Source organism: Alosa alosa, chromosome 5, assembly GCF_017589495.1.
Source record: "Alosa alosa isolate M-15738 ecotype Scorff River chromosome 5, AALO_Geno_1.1, whole genome shotgun sequence".
NCBI lineage: Eukaryota > Metazoa > Chordata > Actinopteri > Clupeiformes > Clupeidae > Alosa > Alosa alosa.
In genome coordinates, this window is record NC_063193.1 from 25,247,263 (window position 1) to 25,259,838 (window position 12,576).

At 44.2% G+C, this 12,576-nt stretch overlaps 1 protein-coding gene across 1 annotated transcript; it reads right to left on the minus strand.

Annotated features, from left to right (window-relative positions):
• Nucleotides 1-482: 482 nt before the first annotated feature.
• On the minus strand, nt 483-2,041 carry ccl27a (chemokine (C-C motif) ligand 27a). Its single transcript, XM_048243925.1, has 3 exons — nt 1,978-2,041; nt 1,164-1,281; nt 483-910 (listed from the first exon to the last, which is right to left on the minus strand). The coding sequence occupies exons 1-3, from the start codon at nt 2,039-2,041 to the stop codon at nt 778-780; spliced, it is 315 nt and encodes a 104-aa protein (XP_048099882.1). The 3' UTR covers nt 483-777.
• Nucleotides 2,042-12,576: the final 10,535 nt, after the last annotated feature.

The following is a 12,576-nucleotide window of genomic DNA, read 5'->3' on the forward strand; positions in this document are numbered from 1 at the left end:
GTGGAATAACAGTAGAATAGACATAGAGTAGGATGTAGGATGTTAAGAGGGGATATCTCAAAAGCCCCTCAAACCCACCTGGTGTCTCTGTCTGCTCTGTGGGGACACCTGTCCCCCCTAAAGCTGCCTTCTGTGATGCCTTTTATTGTAAGCTTCTTCCACTGTTTATTCTTGCCACTGCATTATGACCTTGCTCTTGCATTTAGGCCAGGAGCTCTTTTTTTTTTGTTCAGACTCTCTAAATGTGCAAAACTTTTAGAACATAATTCACCAGTGACTTGAACAATGACTTGTGATAGTTTGAAATATATCAATGTGGAGACCCAGGCTTGATGTCTGGATAGTCCCCTTTATTCAGTCAGACCCCTTAATACCGGTAAGTAAGAAAGGCTTGTTTGATTTTTGCTTGTTTGAGGGTTTAATACTAGCTGCCAAACATTAAACATTTCAGTTAATAATAATAATAATAATAATAATAATAATAATAATAATAATGCATTTTATTTATGGGCGCCTTTCTGAACACTCAAGGTCACCTTACAGAATCAACAATAAAACATTAAATCCATTAAACAAGCAATCAGAGAAAACAAGCAATAAAATAACAAGATAATACTATTAATAAAAAAGAGTAAATGAAAGAAAGAAAGAAAAAAAATGAACTAAGTTACAGCAAATTGGTTAGTTATTTGTAAGTAATTGAGGTGCGATAGCAAGCGTGCCAAGAAACATGAAACGGCAAAGTTATCCTCAGATGCCCTTTCCTACATACAGGGTTCATGGTGCTGCAATCTTTGAAGAGAACAGTTGTTTCTTTTTCATCCATGGTTTCAGCAGTTTCATGGCGTTTGGATGAACGCAGATTCTTTTGTCCTTCTTTCCTTTTGTCCTGGGCATCTTTACGTATATTCTAAAGTAGACAGGAAACACCAATAACATCTTGGTCAAGGTTTTGAGTGATTGAGTTTTCACATGCCTATATTGTAACCTACCTCATCTTGTTATGTCACACTACATGTTATGTCATCTTGTCATGTCAATGTTATACAGCTTGTATAACATTTTCCCAACAGTAAGTTAAATACAGTATAATGATATTTTAAAACATGCCTTGTAAAATAAATGACTGATAGTTGATTGGACAGACACATGTGCACACTCACATAATGGCATCGATGTCACACAGTCCTGAGCTGCTCTGCTTCTCAAACCTCTGCACATTCCTGATAATTTTGGTTGGGATGCGCTTTGAAACAGCCACACAGCACTTAGGAAGATGTCCTGAGGCCCACAGAACAACAGTATGAAAGTAGTTAAAACACTCTAATCAGTAACTACTGTGTGGACCATAAGACCGCTTCTTTGTTAGGGTTAGTACATAATTACATAGAGTTGTGTAAGAGACATACTTAGGTCTTAGGAAGCAACATTGGCCTGTGCGCTGAGTGATATCAATAATTCTGGTGTATTAAAAACTATCTCTGAATTGCTGTATAATTAAGGGTAAAATGTTGGCATGTAACACAGTAGTGGATTATGCTGTAATTGTGCTGTACATCAGTGCATGTTTCAACACATCAGTTCAGTGTTGAATGCAGGGGAGCAAATACCTGTCAGGGCAAGAGTCTGCCATTCAATCAACCCCCCACACACACACACACACGCACACACACACATTCCAATGCTTATTTGAACACACACACACACACACAAGCACACACACATTTCAATGCTTATTTGAACACACACACACACAGAGACACAATGAGAACATGACATCATTTTTACTACATTTTGAACTTTAAGTTCATCAGCGTTATCTTAGTAAAAAAATAAATAAATAACTAATCACAATTTTGCCTACAGTAGCTCTTGAAGGGCCCTATGTGACTCAAACTGAAAGATTTTTTTCAAACGATTATAACAGCTGAGGACAGAAAGGAGAAACGGTCTGTGAGTCTGAGCAAGGCAACTCACCATCAGTGCTGAGGAGGACTGCAGAAATGACAAGTAGAAGTAGAGTGATCCCTCTGAAGTCCATCGCGGCAATGAGCACTAACTGTGGTACAGGAAGATAAATACACCACCCGGGGAGGAGCAATTGCCACCTGTCTCTCATGCGCACACCTGTATGATCGCACACGTCGTACAGAACATCACTTCAACAAATACATTACGTACTGTTGTAGTGCTCCCATATAAAACATATACCTGTGTAATAAGATGGAAATGCATGGCAAATGTATTTTTAAAGGTAAAAAGGGACTGCCACCAGGCAAAGGGGGGAATAATATAGTCTTATTGTAGAACAGACAAGTTGCAAGGGGAAGCAAAAGGAATTTCAGAAAAGTAAGGGGTTCCATTCATCTAACCTTTACATTCTTACATAACAGTTCACTATCACTTCCCTTTACAGTAACTTCTTAATGGCGGCTGAATTACAGTTTTGTTTCTCGTTTATCTGTAAATGTGGAGCATAAATGAAAAAATCTGTAAACTCTGCAAACGTGGAGCATAAGTTAAAAATGCTCTTAATTATGGAGGCTGACATGGGTGCAGGAGACGGACCCTCCGCTCCTGCTGTTCCTGCCTCCAGGAAACTAACGGTACTTTGCCAGTGCACATTCATAATAGCCTTACTTGCCAGGCAGTAGGCTATCATGGAAGAAGTGAATGTGTGTGTGTGAGAGTGAGAGAGAGAGAGCGTGAACAAGTGCGTTTCTCAAGGGAATGATTTGTTCCTGAAAGAGCAGCTGTTCAGAAATCATCATAGTCATAGTTTTGTAATCCAAACATAACCATCAACGGCTGGGTATGCAACATTTCCTGTAGTTCTTTTACAATCTCAGGAGATACTTGTCTTAATGCCTACATGGTTAGGCTGTATTATACCGGACTTTGTGGTAAATAAAAGAAAAAGTAAATGTTGTCATATCAGGATATTATTTGCCTTATGTGTGGGTTGACAAGGTAACTGATTATGACCATACATTTTAGCAGATACATAGCAATGACCTATATCCAATTAGGCCTATTAGCCTACTCATTGCGTTGTGTATGAAAACTATTTTAAAACGTAGATTGTATTCATACCTGTAGTCCATGACAACGCAACGTCTGGATCATGTAACCTATCTCCTCAAGTGATTAAAAACGAAACAAATGTCAATGACTTATTTAGTTTGCTTTCTTGCAACAATACCCGAGGGATGTGCGCTTATCAGTAAGTTTAATTTGCGCTGGCATTTCGTCTGCCTGCAAATGAAGCCTAGGTTTAACAAGCTGCAAATTCACACTGGGTGCAGCAAAAATCCCAGCTATCCACAAGTTTCTTACATCCCATGTCTACTTAATTATAGCCATTTTCGTTAGATAGCCTATTTCGTAGGCCTACAACCTGTCCAAATATAGCATCATTATATGTGTAGCCTAAAGTGACTCAATATTGATTCGCATTGTTTATTATCGCATATAAATATATCACATTAAATAACCTAGGACTTCAGAGACAAGGCAAACTTCTACCACCATTCCCAAAATGTTATCCAATGAAATAAATTTGCGCTTATAACAAGGTGAAGTGAAGCGCGTTCCTCAACAAATTCTTTTCCTCTGAGGGAATGTCCAATCCTCATCAACGACATACCGTTGTACCTGACGTTGTCTCTGTCTGTAACGTGAAATCGAATAGGCTAATTCTAGCTGGTGCCGGAAACGAACACCCATGAAACGCCATTTTCATAAAGATGGCTGCGGTCAATTTCAAACTTTTTTGGCTGAAGTAGCTAGCCTAGCATGGGCCATTGAAATGAATGGGGGCGGGACTTAGTCACTCTCTCCAGTTATATATAATACCTCCATGGATAGACCAGGCGCTGTTGCTCACCTGTCCATCATCGTAAAGCCCGATTTGATTGGTCCACCCGATCTAGGGCTAGCATACTTGCTCCACAATGGAGCAATTCCAGACCGAACTTCCCGACCTCAAATGTTGTGGGCGGGACTAAGTTCAGCATTGCACCCAGGCCAGCCTTGACCAGCTGTTGCTATCAAACTCACCTTCTCATGTTTGCAGTAGGATATGTGGATATGAGGACTCGCTCAGGCACAACCACTGGTGAACCAAAAAATTAATAGCATGTTTGTGTTTGATTTGCTGTTTTGTTTTTTTGGTTCATTTAATACACTTGCTGATCACCAGATTTGTAACGCTGTACAAAATGAGAGGTATGAAAATTATTTAAGTTTGAATGTGTAGCCTAGGTATCCTTTTCCTTCATGTTTGGAGATTTTAAGTGAATTGATTTCAAAATCCTCACTTTGACAAATCCCTCAAAAAGTGGGCAATAACACCTGTAACCACTAGTAATATTTACCAAAACAATCCTGTAAAAGCTTCAATTATGCATGCCTTTAAAAACAGTTGGTTGTTTTGAAAAATAGCACTTTGATGGCAATGCTTGTCAAACAGATGTAGGGCCAGGAATCGCTGAGTAACGCAGGCATTATTTTCCTGCTAGTTTGATGTCCACGTAGTCTTACTGGCATACAGTGGGTCTGAGAACTTTTCAGTAAAAAATCACTTTGTAGATGTTTGAGGTAGGAAATTATTTCCTTATCATTAGTCCTCAAAAGAAACAAATAATGCAGGTGCGATAAAATGTAAATGTAAAAAAAAACATAGCTTGTTTTCTGTTTGACTTTACATTATTGACTTTTATTATTTACATTTAATTTATGTAGCTTTTAATGTATCAGCTCCAGCAAACATTGAAAAAATGGTGGAAATGAATGTTTTATGGAGAGTTAAAAAAAAAACAGCCATAGTTCACAGCAATCTAAACTATGCAGATAAGGCCAGTTGAGTATATTAGCATTGTTGTAATATGTTTGCTGCTCTCCTAAAAGAATGACATCGTCAACTTTTTATAGTCAGTTTGGGACCAGCTGGGGAAACTGGGCAGGTGGACGTCTCCACCAGTGTTGCTTTATATTTGTTATCCTTATGGAAGCCTGGTAAGCACTTAGTCCATGCTAGTGTGATAATTTATTGAAATCGTCAGGGTTGGATGCTGTATCATTGATTTTGTTCATCCTTTTAATAAAGCAAAACGTGTACTGTAAGAGGTCTGTCCTCTTTAGAATTGTTCACATGATCCAAATCCCATTACAGTGATTTTAAACTGCAGTGTGCCAGGTTAGAAGGAAGTTAGCAATTCTATAATAGTACAATTTTGTCACATTCTGGTGTTTGTACACAGCCTTGGCTCTGTAATTGAGAAACAAAAACAGGCTCGCATACACAATATACTAAACCAATTTCATCCAAACAACTGGTTCAACTGGCATTAGAACTGAAAACCTTGAGCAAGGCACTTAACCCTTAAGTTGCTCCAGGGACAATGGCTCTTGTAATGTAATTGACATGTAAGTCGCTTTGGATAAAAAAGCATCTGCTAAATGAATGAATATAAATAAAAAGGTATGTGATAATATAAGATATTAATATAATAATGTAAACGATATGACATTTGCCATTTTTGTAGTAGATTCATATATCATTCCTATTACAATAAGTCATGATTTCTTCACATTTTCTGTGGAAAGTTGTGTGTTTGCTGTTCATTTCTATTTGTCACATACATAGAGATAGGCTACTGTTGTAAAACATGTCATTCAAAATGCCATTCAGCTGCTCAACTTTCCTGTGCAGAGGTGTTTTGAGGAATCACCAACTATTTATAAGGATAAAGAAAGAATGTTTTAAAAGAATTGAATAACTAGATTGAGAGAGAAGTGGGTAAAGTGCAGTGTGTGTGAGCGCAGTACAGCAAGTCCATGTAAGCTAATGTAGTTTGATGTTGTACGTGTATGTGTGCAGGATGCGAATGGCTTGAGGAAAGAAACCCCTCCTCAGTCTTCCTGCTTTGGCCATGTGGGAGCAGAGTCGTCTGCCTGACCTCAGTGACCACACTCCATGATATGGATGCAACCATGTCTCTTATCCATTTGTGCCACTTGTGGGTCGGTTGGGTTCGGGTCGATGCTAAACGCATATTTTTTAGGTTCAGGCGGGGGTGGATTGGATTTCCAAAATGGGTCGGGCAGGTGGGGTTTATAAAACTCCCCAACCCACATATAGACAACTCTCTGAACCAGACAGGGCATGAATGAACACCCAACACCCATGAAATGAAGGATCTGCATCTAGCCTTTGACTCAGGGATTTCCTGGGATTTTCTGATAATGCTCTCCAGAATTATTGGCACTCTTGGTAAATCTGACTAAAAACAGGCATCAAAAAAATAATCTTTTGGTGATTGCTTGTAAATCCAATAAACATTGAGGAAAGATCAAACCTTGAAAGGAAGCAAATTTATTCTGAGAAACAAAAAAAAAACATATGACATCCCATAATATTGGAGAATACAAAGCAAGGGATTTGAGACCATTTCTCTTTACAAAATCTCTTCAGATCGTCCAGATTGTGCATTCTTCTCTTTGAATCACCCTGCGGTTTTGTTGTGGAGTTTAGATCAGGGGACTGATATGGTAATGGCAGAAGTTTGATTTTGTGTTCAGTGAACCATTTTTGTTTTGACATACATTTTGGTTTAGTGACCTGGTAAGTGATCCTTCATGACCCACGTTTAGTGTCTTGGCAGAAATTGACAGATTTTCATCTCTGGCTCCGATGCTCCAAAAACTGATCACAATCTTGCTTACGGTAGGCTAGCAATTGAAGGGCCCTACTGTGACTCAAACAGAAAGATGTTTTCAAACGATTGTAACCAAAGATTCTAGAACAGAGCTCCGCTCTAGAATCTTTGATTGTAACAGATAAGGACAGAAATGTGAAACGGCCTGTTAGTCTGAGTAAGGCAACTCACCATCAGTGCTGAGGAGGACTGCAGAAAGCAAGAGAAGTAGAGTGACTACTCTAAGGTCCATTGCTGAAATCTGGGAGAATCCCACACCTGCCAAGCTTAATGAGGAACACTAACTGTGTCCCCTTGGGTGTTATCTTACTGTACCATACATGTAGTTTTAGAGCAATATATGGTCCTTGCATTATTCTATTAGGACAGATAAGAATCATATGTGTTTTCAACAGGACTTTTCCATATGGGAAAATAACAGCATGAGGTATTTTGATGAAGTCACTGGCATTGTGATGTGCAGAGGTGGAAAGTAACGAAATACATTTACTCACTTTACTGTATTGAGTAGTTTTTGTGTGTATTTTGTATTTTTTTAAGTAGTTTATAAAATCGGTATTTTAAATTTTACTTGATTACATTTTGAGTGAAGTATTGTACTTCGCTACATCAAAAATCCCATCCGTTACTTGAGTAAAAAAAAAAAAAAAGTTAAGACTGACGAAAACGGAAAGGGAGAGAAAAAAAATCGCGCCCTAAACCACTAGCCTAGTAATAATGATCAGCGTGTAGCCTACAACAGGACATGAATCAAGCTGGCGCCATGCAGTCTTTCTGAAAGTGATGGAGCTGGATCACCAGATGCATCAGATTAGCCTAACCTATGAAAGTGTATTTTCCGCTATTCCAATCGGTTGTCTCAGTTCATTTTAGCACTAATGATTGCGGAGATATTTAAGCAAACACCATGGGATTTCGTGTTTTGACGTTTGTGCTCACCTTTCTTTGGAAAGAAGTTTATTAGCAGTTGTTGTTTCCCCTCATTTTGATGTCTCTCTTTTTCCTGTTTTGGCCTTTGTTTTTAGTAACCTGACTTGGCTTTCTTGGAGAAAGACATTGCACCAGCAGCAAAACAATTAGCGGTCCACTACTAGCGATGCTCAACTAAATAAACAAAAGATAGACTACCTTATGAATCGTGCAGGCGGACTAAACCATTTAGCTCTTTAGCAAGGGAGAGTGAGAGTGACCTTACACAGTTTTCACTATGTTTTGTATACAAAATCCAGTCAGTCAACCTTTAAATTTCGTCTGACATTCATTTTGACATTTAATTTAGAAGTTAAAATATTCAGGTAAAATAAATATATGGTGGAAATAAGTATTGAACGCTTAATTTTTTTTTTCAGTAACTAGCCTAAACTTCCAGTGAGTCTATTCGAAATTTTCACCACACATTATATTAACACACATATAAAAAATCCAAACATAAGAGTTTTATGTATTAAAGTGGAATGACACAGGAAAAAAGTATTTGTGCCTACTGAAATTTCTTCAATACTTTGTGGAAAAGCCTTTGTTTGTAAAGACAGCTTCAAGACATTTCCTATATGACAAAACTTATTAGTGATTTTGGCCCATTGTTCTAAACAGATTCCAGGGGTCCCTCTTGTGAACTATTTAATTGAATTGGCTGCCTTCAAGTCTTTCTGGAGCTTTCTCCGAGTGATTCTTGGCTCTTGGAATTGACTATCCTTCTGACTCCCTGGTCAGAAATATTGCGATCCTGTGCATGGCGGTTGATGATGCAGTGATGTTTCTTCCACTTGCAGATAATGGCTCCCATGCTGCTTACTGGAAGATTCTGATGTTTTGAAATGCATTTGTAACCAGTTTCATTGATATGTTTTGCAACAATAAGGTTGCAATGTCACGGTTCAGACAGACGACCAGAGGACCACAATTGCGTCACACCAGAAAGTTTATTAAACTTAAGGGAAAAGGGAAGTAGGGAGTGAGTGAAGGCTCCAGGGGTTACTGGGAATAACCGGATTCCGGCCCAATGCGCTGGGTCTGTGTGCCCCCAGTGGCAGCGATCAAGGCCCTATGACGACGGTGGTGGGTGGTCCGGAAGTCCTGGGGGAACACAGACACAACGGGCGGATGAAACAAGGCAGAAGTACAGTTCAAGGGAGATCCAAATTCGTAGTAGCAAGGCAGAAGGCTGGTCAGAGTTACCGGGATCAAGAGTAGTCAGGAGTCGTTACGGGCAGAAAGCAGGTCTGGTTCTCTGGGGCAGAAGAGTATCCAAGATTCAGGCAGGTCCAGGGTCACAAAACAAGAGTGAGCCAGAAGCCTTGAAAGCAAACAGGTTCCGGGTGTGAGCTTTGCAGACGATCTGACAAAGGAGAGCTGAAAGACAGGGCTTTAAATACTGGGAGAGGTTAGTGGGTAATGCAGCGCAGCTGGCAGAGTAATTAGAGCAGAGCAGAGCAGGGACAGGTGGAGCTAGTTAGGCTGAGTAGAGAGAGTGGTGAGCAGAGTGGAAGATAGTGGAAACCAATTAAGGTGGTAACCCGGTGGAGTGAGAGGGCTCATGACAGAACCCCCCCCCCAAGGGACGGCCCCAGAAGTCCCAAGAGCAACACCACGCCGGGCGGGAGGAGGGGAGCCGGAGGGGGCTAGAACTCCTCCGAACGGTCCCGAGTGAACGCCCTCATCCCTCGGAGGAAGCCGGAGGGTCGTGGTCGGGAGATGGGACAGGTCCCGAGACAGGGTCAGGCACAGGACGGGAAGCTGGGCGGGCAGGACGGTTAGGGACCCCTCTGGGGCGGCCCCTACGGATTGCAGGTTGATCAGGATGCCGTTGGTGGAAGGCGGTGATGAGAGTCCTATCCACAATCCGACTAGCTGGCACCCAGGTCCTTTCCTCAGGTCCATAGCCCTCCCAGTCAATGAGGTACTGGAGGCCCCTACCCCTCCGTCTGGACCGAAGCAGGCGGCGGACGGTGTAAACCAGACCACCATCGACGAGCCGTGGAGGAGGAGGACAAGGCGCAGCAGGGACCAGCGGACTCTCATGAATGGGCTTAATCTTAGACACATGGAAAGTGGGGTGCACCCTCATGGAATTAGGCAGTTGGAGCCGGACAGCAGTTGGGCTAATCACTCTTACGATAGGGAATGGGCCAAGGAACCGAGGTGCCAGCTTTTGCGACTCCACCCTGAGTGGCAGGTTCTTCGATGACAACCACACCCTTTGACCAACATGGTAGGTGGGAGCAGGAATTCTCCGACGGTTGGCCCCGGTAGTGTAGCTGGCAACGGATCTGAGGAGTGTGGCTCGGGCTTGTGACCAGGTGCGGCGACATCGACGGGCAAAAGCAAGTGCAGATGGGCAAGTAACCCCCCTTCCTGGCTGGCAAATAGAGGAGGCTGGTATCCATAAACACATTGGAAGGGGACATACCGATGGCAGAGCAGGTCAGAGAATTGTGTGCGCATTCTACCCATGTCAATTGCTGCGACCAGGAGTGGGGGTTGCGTGAGGTCATGCATCGCAGTGCCTTCTCGAGCCCTGATTTGCCCGCCTGACTGCCCATTGGATTGGGGATGGAACTGAAGTCAGACTGACTGTGGCTCCCAGCAGGTGACAGAACTCCTTCCAAAAGGCGGAGGAGAATTGTGGGCCACGGTCAGAAACTACATCCTTTGGCAGTCCGTGGATCCGAAGACGGTTCCAGGACCACCTGGGCGGCCTCCCCTTTGGCGGTTGGGAGCTTGGGGAGGGGAACGGGCGTGCCATCTTGCTGAATCGGGTCAACTATGGTGAGAATGACGGTCATGCCACTTGAAGGGGGCAGCCCCGTGACAAAGTCAAGGGCGATGTGAGACCAGGGACGCCTGGGCACAGGCAGGGGCTGCAGCAATCCGCTGGGGGCTGGCAGGACGACTTGTGTTGGTTGCAGATGGGGCAGGCTTGGACCAATTCCCCGCATCCCTTCTCAGAGAGGGCCACCAGAACCTCTGGGCGAAGCAGGTTGTAAGGCGCGGGTGGAGCCAGGGTGACAAGCTAGGGCGGGAGTCATGTCCCCACTGAATGACCTGGGACCCTCAGGTCTTCGGGACAAAAAGGCGGGTCAGCTGGGCAAGCTGGGACCTGGCTGGTTACGGAGAGCTTCCAGCACCTGTTCCTCAACAGCCCAGGTCAGAGCTGCTACGATGCAGGGACTTGGCAGAATCGACACAGGATCCTTGGAGGGGTGTCATCCTTCTGGAATTGACGGGAGAGGGCGCCTGGCTTGGTGTTGCGTGATCCAGGCCGGTATGACAGAGTGAAATTAAACCTGGTGAAGAACAGGCCCAGCGGGACTGCCTGAGTTCAACCGCTTGGCCGCGGGCGGATGTACTCCAAGTTCTTATGATCGGGTCCAAACGAGAAATGGAATGGTGGACCCTCCAGCCAGTGACGCCACTCCTCCAAGGCAAGCTTCACAGCCAGCAGCTCGGTTCCCTATGTCGTAATTGCACTCAGAGGGGACAACCGACGGGAGAAAAAGGCACAGGGATGGAGCTTCCTATCCTCCGCAGCCCACTGAGAAATCACAGCACCAACTCCCACATCCGGTGGCCCCACCTCCACAATGAATTGCCGGGTCCACATCAGGCATCTGGAGGATGGGAGCGAGGTGAACCTTACCTTGAGGGTACTGAAGGCTTTGTCGGCTGCTGGGGTCCAGGTGAAGGGGTTGCTTGGTGCTGGTTAGAGCAGTGAGAGGGGCAGCAATGGTACTGTAGTTCCGGATAAACTTTCTATAGAAGTTAGCAAACCCCAGAAACTGTTGCAGCTTCTTTCTGTTCTCCGGAACTGGCCATGAAGTGACTGCTGATATTTTGGCAGGATCCATCTGGATACTTCCTCTGCCACTATGTACCCCAGGAAGGCCACTGTCTTGACGCGGAAACTCACATTTCTCTGCCTTGGCGAGAGGGAATTCTCCAGGAGACGATGAAGGACTTGCTGGACATGGCGGGTGTGTTCAGACAGGTTTCTGGAGTAGATTAAGATGTCATCCAGGTAAACGAAGACAAACTTGTTTAACATGTCCCGCAGCACATCATTCACTAGAGCCTGGAACACAGCAGGAGCATTGGTGAGGCCAAAAGGCATAACCAGATACCGTAGTGGCCTGTTGGTGTATTGAATGCGGTTTTCCATTCATCTCCCCCCCGGATCCGCACTAGGTGGTAAGCGCTTCTGAGATCCAACTTGGTAAAACAGTGGCTCCCTGGAGCAACTCAAAGGCAGAGGTGAGCAGAGGCAGAGGGTAACGGTTCTTCACTGTGATGTCGTTGAGTCCCCTGTAGTCGATGCAGGGGCGAAGAGATCCGTCCTTCTTCCCCACAATGAAGAAGCCAGCACCAGCAGGAGATGAAGATGGACGGATTAATCCTGCGGACAGAGAGTCGTTGATGTAGTCCTCCATGGACTTTCTTTCAGGAGCAGACAACGACAAAGACGCCCTTTGGAGGGGCCGCTCCAGGGAGGAGGTCGATGGCACAGTCGCACGGGTCGGTGAGGGGCAGAGATGTGGCTCTTGCTTTGTTAAACACTTCTCTGAGACCATGGTAGCATTCTGGGACATTGGAGAGGTCAGGAGCGGAGTTAGTGGGTACTGGCCGAGGGGGTAGTGCGGCAGCAAGCAGGCAGGTTCGGTGGCAGTCCTCTCCCCACTCCCTGATCACCCCGGTCACCCAGTCGAGCTGAGGGTTGTGCCGGCGGAGCCATGGGTAACCCAGGATGAGGGGTTGGCCTGGAGAAGGGAGCAGGTGAAACTGGATAGTTTCTTGATGGTTTCCGACAGACCCATCGAGACCGGGCCGTGACATGAGTGACCGATCCGAGTAAGTGTCCGGC

What these genes read in the sequence shown, in the direction of transcription:
- ccl27a (XM_048243925.1), bottom strand. Translation starts at nt 2,041, where the DNA reads ATGGACTTCAGAGGGATCACTCTACTTCTACTTGTCATTTCTGCAGTC. An exon ending in AGTCCTCCTCAGCACTGATG is followed by an intron (nt 1,282 to 1,977) that starts GTGAGTTGCCTT and finishes TGTGGGCCTCAG; the next exon opens with GACATCTTCCTAAGTGCTGT. An exon ending in TGTGACATCGATGCCATTAT is followed by an intron (nt 911 to 1,163) that starts GTGAGTGTGCAC and finishes TGTCTACTTTAG; the next exon opens with AATATACGTAAAGATGCCCA.